The 20,981-nt window shown below is 45.6% G+C and overlaps 1 protein-coding gene across 1 annotated transcript in view; it reads right to left on the reverse strand.

Annotated features, from left to right (window-relative positions):
• Positions 1–3,910: 3,910 nt before the first annotated feature.
• Positions 3,911–20,981, reverse strand: part of Bfsp2 (beaded filament structural protein 2) — a 66,635-nt gene continuing 49,564 nt past the window's right edge. Inside the window, exons 5-7 of the mRNA XM_076868748.2 lie at positions 10,020–10,151; positions 5,891–6,111; positions 3,911–3,920 (exon numbers count right to left, since the gene is read on the reverse strand). Of these exons, the coding sequence (XP_076724863.1) occupies positions 3,917–3,920; positions 5,891–6,111; positions 10,020–10,151 (357 nt within the window). The 3' untranslated portion in view covers positions 3,911–3,916. The remainder of the gene's footprint in view (positions 3,921–5,890; positions 6,112–10,019; positions 10,152–20,981) is intronic.

Genomic DNA, 20,981 nt, shown 5'->3' on the forward strand with positions numbered 1-20,981 from the left:
CTCACCATCAGCTCAATGGCAAGGGCTGACCTCAGACCAGTCTCTTGATTTCCTGTCTCTCCTCCTTTGTTTCCCTCTCCAACACTCAAAGCACCACTAATAATCATAAAGTTGCAACAGCTTGCCTTTATAATCTAGTTAGCTTTGCCAGCTAGTCTTTTGAGTTTTAAGTTGTGTTAGGTTTATTTATCTATTTATTTTATTTTTTGGCAGTTCTGGGGACCAAACCTGGGGCCTCATGCATGCTAGGCAACTGCTTCACCACAGAGCTACATCCGCAGCTTTGTGCATTGAATCTCATACATTCTTTCCTGTCTCGAATGTCAATAAGAACTCTAGTTGCAGAAAACAAAAACAAAGCACTTCTGACTTGGCCAAAGGAATTCAGTAGTTAGTTGTTCATCTGCTTTGAAAATCCCTTCCCCTGAGATGCAAGGTGGCTTTTGTGTCCAATCTCAGAATTAACCTAAAAGCCTGATTCCCCATGGTGTAAATTACCTTCCACTCGCTGGAGGAGTGGAAGAAAACAGCGCAGAATTTCCTTTTGGGTGTGTCAGGGAAAATTAGATTTTCTGTTGACTTTGCATTGCAACCCATCTATGCTGGGATCTATTCCCGGTCCTGTTCAACCTTTTGTTCAAAATAATCAGTGTATATGATCTAATTAAGCCAGTCCCTTCAGCTGAGAAAACAGCTTGTTTTATTTCTTCACTCTGCTAGCAGATTTCTCTCTTGAACACTTGTGTGCTGTTGTGTCAGGGGACGATTCCCAATGGAGACTGGGCGAGGACACAGTCTAGGTCACCCCTTTCCTTGCTTCTGTTGGGTTGTCCTGGCCAATCCTTCACCTATCACATGGGGTTAGAGAACATTGTGGGAGGTACAAAGTGTGGACTGTTTCTGTCTGATCTTATTAAGGTTGCTGGATAATTTTTTGGTATATCTCATGCAGCATGTGGGCTATTGTCATGCTAAAAATTAATTCATTGTTTTTCTGAAATCCAAATTAATCTGGGCATCCTTCTTTTGTATATGTGTGTGTGTGTGTGTGTGTGTGTGTGTGTGTGTTGCTAGGGATTGAACCCAGGGTGCATGTGCGTACAAGCAAGCATTCCACCAATTTAGCTATAGTCCCAGCCTGCATCCTCCATTTTTTATTTGTTAAGTCTGGAATCCCCAGAGAAGATCTTAGATTTGCCCCTGAAGAGTCAACCCAGTGTTTCTCAAAATAGGTGAGATGGTTTAAGGATTCATTAAAGAATATCAGTGGGGCGTTTAGACATAATCAGAGACCTGCATGGTGCTGGATGGTTCTTACTGAATCATCTTGCTGAAAAGCAACTGAGATTAGATTTGGATGTCTGTTTTCTTTCTCTCTTTTTCTTCGGTAGTGGTGGGGATTGGACCCAGGGCCTCCTACATGTGAGGCCAGCACTTTAGCACTGAGCTGCACCCCAGCCCATCAATGTCTATTTTCATGTCTTTGATGACCTAATGAATTTTATGAAGGAGTCGTGCAAACTGTAATATGCTGCTGTACCTGTTTTGCTTTGTTTATCCTTCATTTTGACCCTTTTATAGGTATGTCTGGAATCCCTACCAGGATTGTAAACCCCAAAAAGCAGGAACTGTCCTTTTTATTGGTGTCCTTAAAGTCCAACTTGGCACCAGTGCATGCCAAGAAGTGTTACAGATGATCATGAGGGTGAGATTTAAGGACATTGGTATAAAAGAATATGGGGTCTGAAAGCCAGTGGATGTCCCAACAGTCTCTCTGGGAGTTCACACTGTGTTCCAGAAGTAAGGCTGGAGACCAGTGGGGTTGCCTGGTGTGGAAAGAGAGGTCAACCCTGGCTTAGCTGGAGTTGGTTGGAGGCCATTCTCTGGTCTGCTCCAGAACAAATGCTGTGTCCTTGACCCCAACACCAGCAGCAGCCTCCCTCACCACCTGTCAGTGAGTGCTGCCAAAGGGTAATTGTACCAGGATGTTGTGAGAGGAAGTCTGGTTTAAATAAGGCCCTGGCTAAGTCGGGGGGGGGGGGTGCAGCAGTGCCTTTTCCTACCTGTTAATGAAGCCTCATTAGAAACAGCTAGAGCCTGTACTGAAAACTGGAAGCTCCAGGCCACCATAGTTCTCCTTGCCAAAGGGTGATTAACAGAATGATTGACAGCAGCTGCTCTTTGAGGGTGTGCAGCTCTGCGCAGCGTGCTGTCTGGGGGGAAACTGGAGAGTGCACATCCATTCTCCCCTCCATGGCTAGATAGATTCTTGGTTCTGCAACATGCATGGCCATTGAGACACACAATTACCTCCCTTTGATGGCGGACCCTGGGATTTAGGTTTTGGCTGGGGCAACAATCACAGTAACAGGAAAGCAAGCAAAGAAAGCGCCCTCGGTGTCCGGTGCATCCAACATAGCTGGGCCAGGCGCTATTTGTCTTTGGGAGCTGCCCTTGTACCCAGGTGTGCAGTTACCAGGCAGCTGCGGAGGAGAAATGGATGCTGTCGCGTTAGGCGGCCTCTTGCCAAAAGCCGAGCCTCAGATGACAAACTGAATTATGTTGAGATGTTGTGCACGCTGTAAAAAGCCCTTCTGCACTGTGAAAAGCCACTCTGCCCCTGTCACTTATTAATACAATTCCTTTGATCCTGCAGACTAGAAAGGAAAGCCAGGTGGAGCAATTCCAGCCCCATTTCTTGCTTTGCTTCTTCTTCTTCTTTTTTTTTTTTTTTTATTCATTTAAACCAACAAACAGATAAATAAATAAATCAAATAAACAAGGTTTCTTTTGCTTGGTCAGCCTTGGTGATCTGGAACCTCAGGTACGGAGGACTTCAACTGTGCCTGTATTGGGTACATGCCTCTGTCTGGATTGGTAGCTCACGGGACAAAGACTGTGTTTGGATAGGTTGGTCTAATTCTGCATGAAACTTGACTAAGACGGACAGAAACTTGAGGGGAAGAATTCAGACATTAAGGTTGAGGTTGGGCTTTCTTTCTTTTTTTCTTTTGTGGTTTTAGAGGCACGATAGGACGCAGGTGGTGGTTTCAATTTTAATCAGAAGCAGGAGGAGAGCTGGCCTGGGTTGGGGGCAGATGCACAAACTATATTTAGCTGGCCCAAGCACCCCCCCCCACACACACACATACTTGAGAGGGACCCTGGAAGAAAATTCTGAGGCCAAGAGGGCAGTACAACCACAACCTAGTTAGTCTCCCACAGGTTTCAAGTGACATTTCCTTTAAATCAGTTGATTTAAACCATAAGCCAACTCCTCTGTGGATCTGCATGCACTTCAGTATTCATGCAGAGCACCCGAGAGAGGTCTGGGTACGCTGTGACACCCATCATCATGACACATGCAATCAAGCACTGGGCTAATCCCTCTCCAGCAAAAGTGGGGGTGTTTTACCCCCCCCCCCCGCCCCCGTTGTGCCCTCTGCATGCTATGACTTTTGCCCAAGCAGCCCTTGGATATTGATAAACCCAAGAATGGTTGACTTTTGATGATGAGGCAGATGGTATCACCTTCAAAGAACCTTCCAGAAACCTGCAAGAATGGCTCCATGGTAGAGTAGTGAATGCTTAGCATGCTCAGGGCTCTGGGTTCCATCCCAAGCATCAACAGATTTTAAAAAAGGAAAAGAAAAAGAAAAGTGATGCGCCCACCCACTGGTGATTAAACCCGGGAGGCAGAACTAGAGGCTGCACACAAAGCATTTATTTGGAGAAGGACCAGGGAGGTTGCTCAAGCTACAGGCTACTTAAATGAAAGCAGAAGGACGCCCCCCACCTCCATTTCCAGGAAGATTTTTCAGCTCTCACTGAACCAACTAGACAATCCAGCAGGAACTGGAACTCCGCAAGCAGCGTCCATTCAGTTGGTGAGAAAGGACAGGAGGAAGTTTCTCCACTAGCTGAAAAGAAACACGTGTGAATCAGAAGCCATCTGGTGAAGCACACTGGTAACCTTATCACAATAATAGGATTACAGGAAAGGCAGATGGGGAAAGAATTTAGAACCACTGTGCTGGGTTTTAAATCCCTGTTCCATGGCCTTTTGCTGTGTGACCTGGGGCAGATGATTTAACCTCTCTGAGACTTTGTTTCCTGTCTGCACAGTGGGGATGATGGGATGCAGTCCTGGAGGATTTTGGGGGGAGAAATGAAGATAACAGGAGTTAGGACTTCACGGGCGGCTGGGCAGGCACTCACCAAGTGGAGTACTTCACGTTCCTGGAGTGGATTCAGCCTTACTCACTACTCCTGGTGTTTGTTTAAAATGACTCTGTGTATTTACTCAGATGTTCACAGGCATTCGAAAGAATTAGCTTTGTTAGGAACATCTGGCTTTTATAACCCCAAGAAAGCCATTCGATGAGAAGACGGTTGGAAGGGAGCCTGTGGGTTAGGGTTAGGTGACTTCCATGTGGCTCTCTTGATTTCCCTCCCAAGGCAGAGCTGACACACTGCTGGAGTGACCGGGAGACCTGGCTCTAGTCCTGGTTCTGCTTCTCCCCTGCATGTCATGGTTCACCCATCTCTTCCAGCCAGGGCCTGTGCATTCTCTTTATGGGGAGGGGGGCCGTGGGCTGCATGATCCCTAATTGTCCCTTAGAGCTTCTGTCCTGCTCCTTTTCCAATATATGGGACCCTGGAGGGACATAGGAGGCTACAGAACTAGGAAAACAATAAATAAATAAAGTCCTGGATTGCCGGAGGGAGTTTGGGATGGAGCTAAGCCCCATGCTGACGTGGATGACTCTGGAATCCCTATCTATTAAAATAAGACTGCATATGTGCTGATGTATTCATGGGGGCGGGGCATGTGATGTTGGCAGACCCTGTGCTGGTCAGCCCAAGTGCCATTCCCAGTACCTGGCCTGCCTTCACTACCGAGTCTGGAATAGCCAGCTGCCTTCCTAGTGTCTCTTGCAGGTAGGTATGGAAACATGAACAGCTCCGCTGGACACCTTCTCAAAAAAAAATTTTTTTTTTCTTCACTGATAAAAAGAGAGAGCCACTCAGGGGAAAGGGTTTTTGCTGCTGCCCCTTCCCTCTCTCTTCTTTTGGCCATGAATAAGGATGTGGCAGGCATTTGGGCAACCCCGGGGTAAAAAAAAAAAAAAAAAAAAAAAAAAAAAAGACCAAAAAAGCCAAGATATTGTGTTATGTTGGAAAGATGGAAAGAGCTGGAGTCCTTAGTGAAATCATTGAACAGCCTACATCACCTATTTTTGAGACTCTGAAATAAATAGAGAGTCTCTCAAAATAAAAAAAATACATAAATAAAAATAAAAAGGACTGGGGATGTAACTCAGTGGTATAGTGTCTCTGGATTCGATTCCCAGGGCCACACACACAAAAGTACATATACATCTACACATGCATATATAATATACATGTATGTATATGTGAAAAAATATATGAGTGTGAATAGAAAAATCCTGGAAGATCACAGCTAAACTATGAGAGTGGGAATGTGAGTGTGGTGTGGATGGAGGGAGCTCCCGAGTGATTTTTTCCTTTTAATCTTAATCCATCCTCTCTCCCTCCCTCCTTCCATCCCTCCCTTCCTTCCTTTTTTTGTACTGGTATTGAGCCCAGGGCACTTAACCACTAAGCAACATCCCCAGCTTTTTTTTTTTTTTTTTTTTTTTTTTTTTGCATTTTACTTAGAGACAGGGCCTTGCTGAGTTCCTTAGAGCCTCTCCAAGATGCTGAGGCTGGCTTTCAACTTGAGATCCTCCTGCCTCAGCCTCCTAAGCCCTTGGGATGACAGGCATGTGCCACCACGCCCTTAATGACTTGTATAAAGTTTGGGGAAAAAATAATATTTAATGCACTCATGTGCATTCCCTGTGCGTGAAGAGGAGCCGCCACGTACCCGCTCTCCTCCCGGTCCAGCAGGGCGTGGTAGGACGCCACGTCCTTCTGCAGCTGGCACTTGCGGGCCAGCAGGTGCGCGCGCTCCTGCTGCTGCTGCTCGGCCTCCGTGCGGATCTCGCGGAGCTCGGCCTCCAGTCGGCCCACCACGGCGCCCAGGTTCTGCAGCTCCATGTCGTGCCAGTGCTTGGCGTCATGCAGGGTGTTCTCCAGGCCTCGTTTCTACGAAAGAGCAACCTGGTTCATGCCCAGGGTGGACAGGCCGGGTCCTGATGGGGTGGGTGTGCAGAGCAGGAGGAGGGCTGGGCTGGCTTGGCGGGGGGCTGCCCATTCCTCCAGACACCGGCCTTGACCGTTTGGATACTAATGGGCAACCGTCTCCCAGGACTCATGGAAAAATCTAGAATTGTCAGGAGGCCAGGGTTTGGTCTAGTGTGATTCGATCTGTCAGTCTATCTATCTGTGCATATATATATATATATATTTATTTAATAACAAGGAGGGGGAAGAAAGGAAAAAAGGCAGGGGTGGGGGAAAGAGGAAGGAAAGGAGAGAGAAGAGAGGACTCACAAGATGTTTTTCAAAGAAAAATCTCCTCTCTTCCTGGAATGCCTGCGGGAGCCCTTGCCCTCTAGTGCCTGAGGCCGGGCCATCTATCCTTAGGTTAGAACCAGTGTCCTCCAGCGCCCTCTCCCAGATCACTGCAGTTGGAATGGTGTCTCTGGCCTTCCACACTCAGCATTTCCTTCTAGTATTTCAGTAGCATGTTCCTGCTCCTTCACTGTGGGCTTCTCACGGAGCCCCACCCGTTCTGAGCCACCAGCCTGGGGTGCTGGCTGGTTGGCCTCCCCCTCACTTGAAATTTGAGTGGTCCTCCCTAGGCTGATGACTCCTGCCTGGGAACCTCTGGCACCCTGTCCCCCTACCTGTGGGCGGCTACTGAACTTCTTCCTGGAAATAGATTCTCAGACCTCAGATCAAGGTGTTCCAAATGGCGCCTTGTGGTTTCCTTCAGAATCTGTTGGCCCCCTGGGGTTCTGGGCTTCAGCTGGTGAACCAGCGGGAGCTCAAAGCTCTTTCTTCCCTTGGAAATGCAATCATCACTCTCTCTGGGGCTTCCCTCCTGTATGGGCTGGGAGATTTTCACATTTGTGTTTTCTCCTTCCCAGACTCCAGGACCCGGGATCAGATGCTCATCACCTCTCCCCTGGGGTCAGCTCAGTGGCCTCTTTGCTCATCTCCCGGCTTCTAATCCCTGTTCCGTGAACATTCCCTACCCAGCAAGCACAGTGTGTGTCCAGGGCCCAGGTCCGGGCTTCTGTCTCTTGTGCTTCACCTCATCCACAGCTCCGCAGCAGGGGACTGAATTCACAGAAGATCACTTAGTCCCCAGGTCTCTGGAGACTTGAAGGGACTTGTTGGATTTTTTAAAAATCCTTCAGAAAGCAAAATAGTGCCTGTCTGTGGCTTTTGTGCCTGACTTCCTCCCAGTCCTGGTTTGGTGAATGTTGAGTAGACTTCAGTCTGCAGCACTGGGGCTTGAAGGTGGCAAAGGGGACTGAAAGTCCAGCCAGCTTGGCCATCTGAAGTTTAGGTGGGCGGTGGGGACTTGGGGTGCACATTCGTCCCAAAAGTTAGGACCACAGGGTCTAAATGAGGTCACCAGGTGGCTGATCATGCCAACTCGGGGTAACTGAACTATTAGTTATGATTTTATATGATAAATAATAATAGATGCCATTTATTGTCTGACCCCTCTGTGCTGGGCACAGCACTAGGGCTTGACATGCGTTATCTCACCAATCCTCCTGGTCACTTCATGAGGTAAATTACTATTCTGATCTTCCAGTGGATCACATTTCCAAAGGCAGCTGCTACCCTTATCACTATCCCACACGGTCTTTCTCAATGTGACCTTGTCCCTGCTGTTCCATCAAGAGGGGGGTTTAATCTCCTTTCCTGTTGGAGGTGGCTGGTCTTGTCATTGCTTTCATCAAGAGAATGTGGTCTGAGCGATACTCAGGGACTTCAAAACCCAAGTGTCAAGAGGCCTGGTAGCTTCTGTGCTCCATCTCTGAGGGAAGCCAGATGCCACATCAGAAGTCCAAGTACTTTTGAGACTTTGAGACTCTAGGAGATGAGAGACCCCAGCTAGCTACCCGGAGAGGTCACACAGCTAGAGAAGGAGATGCATAACCGAACCACCACACATGTGAGTTGAAGAAGCCACTCCTGGGTGTCCCAGCCCTGGCAGGTGCCCTTGGAACAGAGAAGAGCTATCCCTGCAGAACTCTGCCTAAATCACAGGATGAGGGAACAAATGATTCCCTGTTGTCATAAGCCACCAGATAGATATGCCAACCAGAGTAGACCCTCACTTGAGGCTGAGAGGGGGGGTCACACAGCCACACCCCTCTAGCATCTGAGTAGCAGTCCCCAATCCCATAGGACTGCTGTACCTACTAGAAATGCAGAGTCAGAGGTGGACGCCGTGGTGCATGGAGCCCTGCAGACCCCAGCCCTAACTCCGCCATCTCTACCTTCTCTGCCACACGGGGACCACAAGGCCTGCGGCTGACTCCCTCCCACTTCGGGGTGATCATCCTACCTGCCACCCACTTCCATGCCAAGCTCTCTCATTTCTGGGGTTATAGCAGTTCCTCCACTGAAGTCCCTTGGGGACTCCTTGGGGACTAATTACTCTTGTGTCCTCAAAGCACTTGGTACAGTTCCAGGAATGTAGCACATCTTTCAATGTGAGGCGTGCAGCAGGAAGAGCATGAGCATGTGCACTCTCTCGTGGGATCCTCCTGGAAACACTGAGAAGTGGGTGGATCGTGACTTCACCCCTGTCTTGCAGAAGGGGAAATATGATGCAGGAATTGGCCATTTACACAGGTGCTGAGCCGGGGAACGCGCCCGGCTGATTTCGTTACTCTTGCTTTTGCTCCCCTCAGATCCTTTCCTGTCATCCCCTGTTATTGGCAGATCCTGTTATTGGCCTTGCTGGACTCCAGAGCCTCTCAGCTGCACGAGGATTACATGCACCAACTCCTTTACACACTCGGACGTGCACCGACAGTGCTTGTGAGTAGAGCAATACAAGGGCTCCCGGAAGCGGCACCCTGGAGGAGCTATGCCTGACTCATCCCAATAGAACTTTAGTCCTTCGGGGATCGGGGGTGGACTGCAGCATTATTAACAGAGGTGTCCACTGGTGTCTGCAGGGGCATGGTTTCAGGACAGCTGGGAAGACCAAAATCTGTGGATGCCCAGGTCCCTTAGGGAAAATGGTGTGGTATTTGCATATAACTTATGCAACCCTCCTGTCTTTTATACCTAACCCATGTTCATGCTCTGTGCATTTTTGTTATACTGTATTGTTTAGGATGCAACAAGGGAAAAAAAAAAACTGTACATATGCAGTACAGGGGCAATTTTTGTTTTCTGAATATTTTCAGTTCAGGTTTGGTTGGATCCACTGATGTGGGATCTGTGGGTACAAAGGACTGACTATAATGACTTTCATAAAAATTAATAACTGCAAGAGTCCTGCCTGCAGAGCACAGAGAGTCTGGGAGCAGGTCTTAGGCTGAGTTCTTCAGAACTAGAGCCTGGGACAAGGATTTTGGAATTTCAGACAACCTGTCATTCCTCCTCTTATAAATAACAGATTGTTCTCAGGAAAAGGAGGGGAGAGGAAAGCAGAACAGGGAAGGAGAAGGTGCTGAGTCAGGACCTGGCTTAGCTGGACAGGGCTACAGGTCCCATGGAAAGCTCTGGAGTGTGAACCTCCTGTCAGGTCAGGTCAATCCTGACCTCTGGGGTCAGGATTCTTCTGTCTGATGGAGGGCCATTCTCTGGGGATGTGGGCTACTGTGGTGTTAGCCACCAACATTCCCAGCAGCATCCTACTGAGGGATGTCTCGGTGGGCACTACGGTGTCCACTGTACTTGTTAGGATTCAATCTTTGATGATCCTTGGGAGTCAGAAGACCTTTCAGACTCCAAAGTCGTGTGCTGTGAGATGGGATTCCTTTGCAAACTGTGACCCGTATGCGTGACTAGAATCTGTCAGTCCAGAGTTATAATTAATACAAGAAAGGCCGGGGCTCTTCTTGGCCACTTACCAGAGCCCGTAAGGATTCCGTCTCGGCCTGGAGGCTCTGGACTTGGCATGAAGTGTTGTGTAACTCTACCCTGAGGGTAGCAGCCAGCTTCTCTTCCTGGGTCTGGGACACGCAGGCCACCTCCGTGTGTTGCTGTGGAGAGGCAGGTCTCAGGGTGAGCAAGGAGCCTGGATCCCTCTCCCTTCCCAGCCTTCCTAATTTCCTGATTGCCTCTAACCAGAGGAAACACCCTGTCCAATTCAAAAATCCCCCTCCTCAGTGGGATGCAGTAGTGCATGCCTGTAATCCAAAGGGTTTGGGAGGCTGAGGCAGGAGGATTGTGAGTTCAAGGTCAGCCTTAGCAAGTTAGTGAGGCCCTAAGCAACTTAGCAAGACCCTATCTCTAAATAAAATATTAAAAAGGGCTGGGGATGTGGCTCAGTGGTTGAGCAGCCCTGAGTTCAATCCCCAGTACCACCACCACCACCACCACCAACAACAACAACAACAAATCCCTCTTCTTTACTGGCTTCCTCACCAGTACGTATACAAAGTTCTATTTAGTTTAAACATAGAATGCAAATGAAATAACCTTCTAAAGACTAGATGGTAGACAATCTCCTTTTCTCCTTGTGCCCTAATTACACAGTTCTCCTGTCTCCCATTTCTTTCACCTCCTTCCAGCCGTATTTCATATAGTTATGTGTTGATTAATGATGGGGATATGTCCTGAGTAATGTGACATCAATCTATGCAGTTGTGTGAACAGCACAGAGTGTCCCTGTACAAACACCAAGATGGCTTTGATGTCACTAGGTGAGATAATCTCATGGGACCACCATTGCATATTGGGTCCATCATCTGCTGAAATATTGTTATATGGAGCATGGTTGTATTTACAAAATAAATGTGGATCACTCCCTCCCTTGCTTTAGCACAGTACTTACTACATCTTGAGAATTATTCTACAGCAGTTTTTGTAGAGATGCATTATATTCTTTTCTTTTAAAACACACACACACACACACACACACACACACACACACACATGAGGCAAGCACTCTACACTGAGTTACACATCCATCCCAGATTACATTCTTTTTAATGGCTGCATAGTGTTGTCTTGTTTGGAAGAACTGTAATTTATTTAAAAGTCCTTGCTAATGGATACTTAGATTGTTTCCAAATTTTCCCCATTACAATGGTGTAAAGAATTACCTTCCATTCCTCATTTTATACCCCAAGGTATTTCTCTCTAAGGGGGCATTTCTCTGGTTACATTGCTGGCTTAAAGGGCGTGTATTTTCGATTTTTGGAGAGCGCTTCCAAATTGTCCTTCAGACAACCTGTCATCCCTCCCAGCACCAGAAGACAGTGCCAGCTGCCCCACATGGTCCTCAGACAAGGGATTATCCATCCTGATCTCTGTTAATCTGATAGTCTTTGTTTCCTTGTGAAAACCAACTATGAATACAAGAAGTGAGAAATGCAGACTCCTGGGGTCTTCTTTGCTGGGGAAAGGTGAAAAATGAGAGTTTACCCCCTCATTTTCTTCAATGCAGTCTGATGGACTGTCTCCCAGTCAATGATGTGGGGGTGGGGGTGAAATCCCATTTTCTTCTCTAGGTTACTGACTTCCTGAATTTACCACTTTTTTTTTTTGCCACATATGAACATTATTTATAGAATACAAAAATAGTGCAATCTCATTGCCTGGCTGAGATACCCCACGCTGAGAAGTTCCTATCTCAGTTGTAGTATCTCCAGCTCTTGCTGTTCGAAGGCTTCAAAGAGCTCCCAAGAGTGACTATTGAAGGCCTGGGAGTGGCTGAAGGAGAGCAGAGGTGGGGCCAGCTCTACTGGTCAGCCAATGGCCATCCTTCCGACCCCCAAAGTCTCCCTGCCCACAGAATGCAGGCAACAGTGAAAGAAGAATGATAATCATATGAGTACCTCCTGGGTCACTACGGGGCATCCATCTCTTTATGCACATAGAAACTCTTAGAAGCTTAAAAGCATGGAAATATGGATGCATATGTTTTCTATATGTTAAAAGTAACAATAGCCAACCAATGTGTGTGTGTGAAAGCCACTGGGAGCTGAAGGCCACTAAGGCTAATTAATATGCATAAGGTGCTCACTCTGGGCCGAGCATCATGTTAACAGCCTTAGGTCTATTTTCTCATGTAACCTTGACAACCCTGTAACGCAAATGCCCTTATTATTGTCATTGTCCCCAAGGAGACAGTGGTGCAGAGAGATTGAGTTATTTGCTCCAGATCAGATGGCCCATGGGGACAGGACCAGGAGGCAAGTCCAGCAGGACCCCAGAGCTTGGCCTCCAGCCAGTATTGAATGCTGCAGCCTCTGCCAATCCATCCATTGAAGACCTTTGAAATGGCAGGGGCCTTCCCCTGAAATTAGGTGGATCGCTCTGTTCTCACACATTACTGAGCAAGAGCATCACCTGGGATCTCGAAGATGCAGGCTCTGAGGCAGGAGATCCTGAGCCAGACCCAGGAATCTGCATTTCTCACTCCCAGGTGATACCAGATCCATGGAAGCAAAGTTCTAGATTGCTATAGAAACCGATAAGACAATCTTGCTTGCCATAGGTAGGAGATAACTGAAAAATTAATAAAATTAAAAACCAATACTCTCACATTTTAGCCACCATTGCCTGCTACACTGCCAAGTCTCTAGGCCTATTTTCTATTTGTTGAAAGGTGAGATTAATAACAGAGGTGTTAAAGACCTGCCAGCACCGGACAGAGACTTTCTTCTAGTTTAATCCTCAAAGAGAGAAAAAAATTCATTTGGTCACTCTGAGCTCCAGTGTCATCTAGTATTGTATTCCACGCCTCACATCAACAGAGTGCAAGTGAGTAGCAGCTTTAACTCACCTAAGAGTACTTGTTTTTTTCCCGATGGATTTTTAGATTCATATTTTCTGGTTATTATAATAACTCTATTTCGATTTCCATTTCAACCCACTGCCTCCAGATTTCTTCTCTTGGGCCAAATAGTAGGTGTGCGATCTTAGCCCCTGAGGATGGGTAGGTAGGACCTGTAGGTAGGTGCTCAGGGCAGCTGGTAGAGTGTGTGATGAAATTCAAACATATCGGTCCCCAACCTTTGAAACCAGCTTGAAATCGTGGCTCCTCTGTGCAGGAGCTGAGCTGCTTCTATTTGCACTCCATCTATATTTCTGGGCAGGAGAGCAAATTATGATGTGATGATGATGATGATGATGATGATGATGATGATGATGATGTTGTTTGGTGGTAGTACGGGGGATAAAACATTCTAAAGACTAGATGCTCCATCACTGAGTTACATCCCCAGTCCTTTTTATTTTTTTTATTTTGAGATGGGGTCTAATCTGCCCAGCCTGGCCTTGAACTCGTGGTCCTCCTGCCTCAGCCTCCTGAGTTGCTAGAATTACAGATATGCACCACTCACCTTGCCTGGCATATATGTGTATTGTAAAATAAAGATTTTCAAGTTTCAAAAATTTTAATCATAATCAAGTATTTGAGATTTAGCCTTTGGGAGATACAAGTGTGGGGAGAAAAGGGAAATAGAGTCATCTCCAAACCTGCCCCACTTTGCTGACCACCTTTGCCATTCTTCCAGCAGCCTCGGCCATGACTCTGAATTGGAAGAAGTGCCACCAGCCTTAGGGAAGAGTGGATGCTCAGGGGGAAGCAGAGGGTGGGGAGAGCGGTGAAGGTCTCTGATGCTAAACTAGCTGGTGGATTCTTGGCAGATCTTATACCCAGGATGGGCACTCGGGGGTTGCAAGGTGACTTCTGCCTTCCCCCCAAGCAGTTGCTCTGTGGGTTTGAGCAAGGCACCGGAGCTCTCTGGTTTTGGCAACTGGTGAACAACATCCTTCTAAGAACGTTGTTCTGCTGCAAAGAGCAACTGCCTGCCTGGGCTCTTACACACTTCCCAGATTTCACAAGAACATACTAACCTCACTGTGTTCCCTGTCACGGGCAAAGGGGAAGCAGTGGTCCCCTGGAGGCCCAGGGGTTCCTGGTCTTAGCTTACAGAAGAGAAGGGAACGTTGGCTGGTTTGGAAAGATCCTGAGAGAAGTCTGGCATAATCCTCAGGACAAAGGCATCCCCAGGCTCATATTCCAATAGATAGCTCTTGCTTATTTTTATTTTTGACCTTTTTTTTTTTTTTTTTTTTTTGTGGTTTGGGGGATTGAATCTAGGGCCTTGCACATGCCAGGCAAGTGCTCTACCACTAAGCTCTACCCCAGCCCTTTTTTCGTTTTGTTTTTGTTTGAGACAGAGTCTCACTATGTTGCCCAGGCTAGTCTCAAACTCCTGGTGTCAAGTGATGGTCCTGCCTTAGGCTCCTAAGCGCTGGGACTTACAGGTAGGTGACACACTATGTCTGGCTCCCCTGCTCCTTCTAACGGTGAATCAGAATTCCTCCGTATTTGTGATCTGTGTAGTTCAGCCTAGCAGTTGAGAGCATTGATGGCAGTACCCATCTAGACCTGTCAAGTGCACAGAACAGTGACTGGCCTTTGCTAAGTGCTCAATAAATGCTCTGATGGCACTGCTTTCCTGGGTGTCTCCTTCTGCCCTGGGGAACAGTGGCTTTTCTATCCATTCCTTCCTCCTGTCCCTACTCTAGCAACCTCCACATTAGATTGGGGGTACCTTGTATGCAGAGGCAACCTCTCCCCTGTCTTCCTCCCCGGGGGATCCTAACATGGCTTTTTACACCTAGAATATGCTCGACAGTTTCTTTTTTCTTTTCTTTTCTTTTTTTCTTTGGAACTATGAATTGAACCCAGGGGCGCTTTACCACTGAGCCACATCCTCAACCTTTTCTATTTTTTTTTTTTTTTTTAAATTTTGAGACAGGGTCTTGCTAAGTTGCAGAGGCTGGCTTTGAATTTGCAATCCTCCTGTCTCAGCCTCCCAAGCCACTGGGATTCTAGGTATGCACCACCAGGCCCAGTAATTTTTATCGAATGTCTACAGTTTATGCCAGGTACCTGCTAGGAAATGGAAGAAGAGGAGAATGTACCAGGGATTAGACCAAATCTTCACATTAGAAGTATCAGTTACCATTATTACAGCAGTTGAATATCACTTTACAGTCATGGGATGTTATGTGTTTAGTTAAGGACAGCTGTTGACAGGTAGCACACATATTCCTGATCTCCCCTAGCTAGATGTAGGATTTATTTGGGAAAAGGCTGGATAGCATTCAGTCTACTCTGGTGACATGGGTCCTCCTCAGCAGGAATTGAAAAGAAGTGTGTGTCTCACTGGGTAAAACTTCATTACTGGCAGAACAGCTGGCCTGAGTAGGCAAGCATAATTTTCTCCTTGAGTTTATACAAGAACTGCCTGGCCACCTATTAAAAAATATGGGAAAAAAATAAAAAAGAACTGCCTATCTGTTGAAGCTGCTCTTTTTTTGGGCATAGGAACAAGTCTTAGCCTCTTGAGAAAGCTGCTAAATACAGATGAGAAAATGGCTTTGTGGACTCCCAGTCCCCCTGGGTCGTTAGAAAACACACTATATTGATCAAAGTAGCAGAAGAAGCTCAGCCATGAGGGAGAAGAATAGATTTTCCTTCTTAAAGGAGAAGAATAGAGTCTCCTTCTTAAAGTAATTGTTGGAGAAGTCTGAATTAAAGTATTTTTGTAATAACCCTTTCTCACTGGCTAACCTATGACTTGAAAACTAGTACCATAAACTAATTAAAAATGACAAAAAACTGTCTGGGGACATATATGCAACTTATATCATAGGACCAACCACAACAAATCAGTAATTAAAAAATACAAAATATGGTGAAAAATGGGCAAAAGATAAGAGCCAGTAGTACATACAGAAGCAAATATGTATGAAGCCTAGTATATAAAAAGATGTTCCACCTTCCTTTTGGAAAATACAAAATAGAGATAGAATGAATAAGCATTGTTTACCTAAAATATTCGCAAAGAGCATATGTACTATATTGGTGAGGATGTGGGGAAAAGGGTAATCAAATATTTCTGATGGGAATGTATATTGTTGCAACTCTTGTAGAGGGTAATTTGGCTCTTGCTTCTCAAAATTACCAGGACACACGGTTTTCAAGCCAGAAATTCCTTATCAAGGAATCTATCCAACAAATCCATTGCTATATTTTGGAAATTATGGATGTACAAAATTATAGATTATAGTAAATATACTCTTACTTGTAACAGCAAAAAATTGGAGGCCACCTGCATGCTATCAATAGCACAGAGGCTAAATGGGTTCTGGGGCATCCATTAGCCAGAGCAGGGGTCACTGGCTTTTCCTGTGAAGGACCAGAGAGGAAATATTTTAGCCTCAGCAGGCCATGTGGTCTCTGTTGCAACCATTCACTCTGCTAATGCAGTGAAAGTGCAGGCATAGATAACATGTAAATGACTGTGTGTGTGGCTGTGTTCCAATAAAACTTTATTTGCAAAAACAGGCAGTGAGCTGATTTTGACTTACAATCTGTAGTTTGCTGCCCTTTGTGATATAATATCATGCAGTTGTAAAGCAATCTGGTCTGAATATTATAATTTGTGGATATATATATATATATATATATATATATATATATATATATATAAATTTTTCTTAAAGGACAAAAGAAAATAACATTAATTCACTCCAAAGAAAAGAACTGGATTGTAAGATACTTTTCACTTTTGTACATTTGAATTTCGAATGAAGTCAATGTGTTATCTTTAAAGTAAAAATATAGATAATTTAAAAACTAAATAAAGGGCCAGACACAGGGCTGCACGCTTTGTAATTCAGCATCTTGGGAGGCTGAGGCAGGAGGATTTCTGAGTTCCAAACCAGCCTCAGCAATTTTGTGAGGCCCTGAGCAACTTACAGAGACCCTGTCTCAATATAAAAAATATTAAACAGGCTGGGGATGTGGCTCAGTGGTTATGTACCCCTGGGTTCAATTCCCAGTGCCAAAAAAAAAGGGCAAACTGGTATCCTTTTGCCAAGCTCTCTACAACATATGCAAATATGGAAATGCTAGGCAATTCTCCTTAGGGCTTCCTGTGAACACATGGGTACAGCCATAGCTTATTTCCCTGTAGAGCCATGGGGAATTATAGCCAGCCATCCACACACAGGGGTTTCTTGATTACAGATGTTATCAGGGTTCTGCTGTACTGGGGATTGGACCCAGGGCCTCATTCATGCTAGTTAAATGCTCTACCATTGAGCTACACTCCTGGTCCTTTTAAAAAAAAAAGAAGAAACCTTTTCTTTGAGACAGGATCTTGCTAAGCTGCCCAGACTGGCCTCAAAGTCATCCTCAAGTGATCCTCCTGCCTCAGCCTCCCAGACTCTAGGTGTTCTCCACTATGCCCTTTCTGTCCTCTGTAAAAGAAGGTCCCCTAGTTGGCTAATGTGGCAACATCACATCAGGCCATTTCATAGACGAGAGTCAGAGAAGCAGAACCTCATTTTAATTCAACTACACATATTCTAGAAAATATCAGCTCTTCTGGGTGAAAGCAAGACAGGCAAGGCAGAGATAGATTATATTGAATATTTACCTTTATAAGGCAGTTTATTATACATGAATATGGATGACACAGAGAAGTGCTACCCAAGGCTTCTCATTTCCTCACAAGTAAATCTAGACCTATGTTGTCCAACATGGTAGCCTCTAGTCATATGTAGCTACTTCAATAAACACCAAATAAAATCAGGTAAACTAAAATTTCAGTTCCTCCGCCAACATCTCAAGAGCTACATAAACTCATTCCTCATAGAAATAGAAAAAGCAATCATGAAATTCATTTGGAAAAAATAAGAGACCCAGAATAGCCAAAGCAATCCTTAGCAAGAAGAGTGAAGCAGGAGGCATCACAATACCAGACCTTAAACTATATTACAAAGCTGTAGTAACAAAAATAGCATGGCTGCCAGTCAGAATGGCAGTTATCAAAAATATAGACAACAATGAATGTTGATGAGGATGTGGGGAAAAGGCACACTCATACATTGCTGGTGGGACTGCAAATTGGTGCAACCACTCTGGAAAGCAGTATGGAGATTCCTTAGAAAACTCATAATGGAACCACCATTTGACCCAGCTATCCCACACCTTGGTCTATACCCAAAGGACTTAAAATAAGCACACTACAGAGACACAGCCACATCAATGTTTATAGCAGCTCAATTCACAATAGCTAAACTGTGGAAGAAAACTAGATGCACTTCAATAGACAGATGTATAAAGAAACTGTGGTATATATACACAGTGGAATATTACTCAGCATTAAAAGAGAATAAAATTATGGCATTTGCAGGTAAAGGGATGGAGTTGGAGAATATCATGCTCAGTGAAGTAAGTCAATCCCCCCAAACCAAAGGCTGACTGTTCTCTCTGATAAATGGATGCTGATTCATAGTGGGTGGAGGGTGGGGGTGGGGGTGGGAAGAATGGAGGAACTTTGATGGGGCAAAGGGGAGGGAGGTAGGGAGGGGGTATGGGGGCAGGAAAGATGGTGGAATGAGATGGACATCATTACCCTAAGTACATGCATTACTGCACATATGGTGTGACATTATAATGTGTACAACCAAAGAAATAAAAATTGTGCTGCAATTGTGTCCAGTGAATCAAAATGCATTTGGCTGTCATATATACCTAATTAGAATACGTAATAAATTTAAAAAATTTTTAATTTGCTCTTTATAGTAATTATTTCCATTTTGCTCCATGTTTTTTTATTTTCAGTTATTAGGTGAGCATACATTCATGACTTTTATGTCTTACTGTTTAATTGATACTTTACCATTATGAAATGTCCATCTTTAATCTCTTGTAATATTGTCTTTAAGTGTACTTTTTCTGATATTAAGATAACCACCTGTTTGCTTGATATATTTTCTTCCTTTTACTTTCGCTTTATTTGTGTCTTTATATCTAAAGTGCTTCTTTTAGACAACATATAGTGCAGTCTGCTTGAGCCTTACTTTTTCAATTTGCTTCCACTTTACCTTCACTTATAATAAAATGCTTTTACGTTAAAAAAAAAAAAAAAGAGCTACATAAGCACATGTGGCCAGTTGCTACCATGCTGGATTACCGCAGAGACTGGACTATACCACCACTGTAGGACTTTCAATAGTAGATGACCCTGCTGCAGAGAATCTCTAATGTTTTTCCAGTTCTGAGGAATTCACTATTCCTTTCAATCTATCTACATCTCTCATTCTTAATGGTTTTCCACAATCGGTCATCCTGACTGTCTAAGGCATGGTGGGCCCAGCTCAGATCAAGTTCCTGACCCCTAATGCCTCAAACAATCCCAAAGGCAAGTACAGACCTATTATCAGAGCGACACAAGAGAGTAATTCGTGTGGCGTGGAGGGTGGAGGTGGAGGTGCATGCTTGTAATCCCAGTGACTCGGGAGGATGAGGCAGGAGGATGGCAAATTCCAGGGTGGTCTCAGCAATATAGTGAGACCCTATCTCAGTGGGTTCCTGCCAGTGAAGACCACTCAGAGGGGCTGAGTTCTCTCAGTCACCCCACCACCAGCTTGTGTGAGTCACTGAATAAACTTTTGGCTGTTGTACAGGCCACTCAGCTGCAGTGAGCAAGGAACAGGAAATGTGGAACCAGTTCTGGGCAAAAGAGAATGGAAGGGACATCCCCAGGAGGATGTTAGGGGGCAAAACAGAGCTTGCCTTGCTGCAAGCACACTGCAGACCAGGCGCGCGGCCAGGAAGCAGAGTCTTCTCCTTGCCCAGGCTGAGAAACTGGACAAAGAAAAGGGGCTCTGTGTGTCTTTGGAGAAGGTGAGCTGTCTGCCAGGCAGAGGACAGTGACAGGAGGTAGGAGAGTCACATGAGGTTCTCTACTCCAGTGGTGGGGCCTGGTCTCATGGGCAGGATCCCAAGATGGCCTCCCCTGCCCTCTGGGATTGTCTCACAACCAGGTGAGGGTATTATATATCAATGGTGGGGGATTTTTCAGGTTTCTGTTCCTAAGTCAGTTCATTTTGAGTTGATCAACAGGGAAAGAATCTGGGTGGGCCTGGCTTTGATTCGACGCTCTTTTCCTGGCCTTGAAGGAACACAGTGTCTATGGGGGGCGGCGGGGAGGGCTTCTAGGAGTTGAGGGCCTTCTCCTAAACCTGCAAGGAATTGCATTATGCCAGCCATCCGATGATGAGATTATGGGCCCTGTGGATACCTTGATTGAGGCCTGTGAGACCCTGAGCAGAGGACCCTTATGTCACACCCCAACTCCTGACCCACAGATACTGGGAGATCATAAATGTTTGTTGTTTAAGCCACGAAGTTTGCAGTAGTTTGTTACAAAATAGTGGAAAGCATGCAACTCCGGAGGGGGGCATTCTAACCCATCAATGGGAAGCAGAAGTGGGGAAGTTCAACCTTTTGAATTCCCAACAGCTTCATTCAGAGACTTTGGAAGCCCTGATTTTGCTGAGTGGCCTGTTTCCAGGAAGATCACACTTTTTAAGAAAAAGGTCAGTTGGAAGAAATTCTAGATTCTATTCATCATCACCAACTGGCACCCACAGGAAAGAGGAAATTTGCGTCATATTCTTGAAAGTGTCTTTTTGGCTCCCCAGAGCGTCATTTTCCTGTTGGTCCTATGGACCTTTGAAATGGCAGCATTCTGTGAAAGAAAACCTTGGCAGAAACATGGAGAAGCTAGGAGCTCTCTGTTCCTTTCCTTCTTTCCTTCTCATTGGTAAAATGGGAAGTGAGATAGCTGCTGCTAGCTGAGCATGGTAGCACATGCCGGTGATCCTAGCGGTTGGGAGGCTGAGGCAGGAGGATCTCCCACTCAAAGTCAGCCTCAGCAACAGTGAGGTGCTAAGGAACTCAGTGAGACCCTGTCTCTAAATAAAATACAAAATGGGGTTGAGCATGTGGCTCAGTGGTCCAGTGCCCCCAAGTTCAGTTCTTGGTACCC

The sequence above is a fragment of the Callospermophilus lateralis genome, chromosome 10, assembly GCF_048772815.1.
Source record: "Callospermophilus lateralis isolate mCalLat2 chromosome 10, mCalLat2.hap1, whole genome shotgun sequence".
NCBI classification, from domain to species: Eukaryota; Metazoa; Chordata; class Mammalia; order Rodentia; family Sciuridae; genus Callospermophilus; species Callospermophilus lateralis.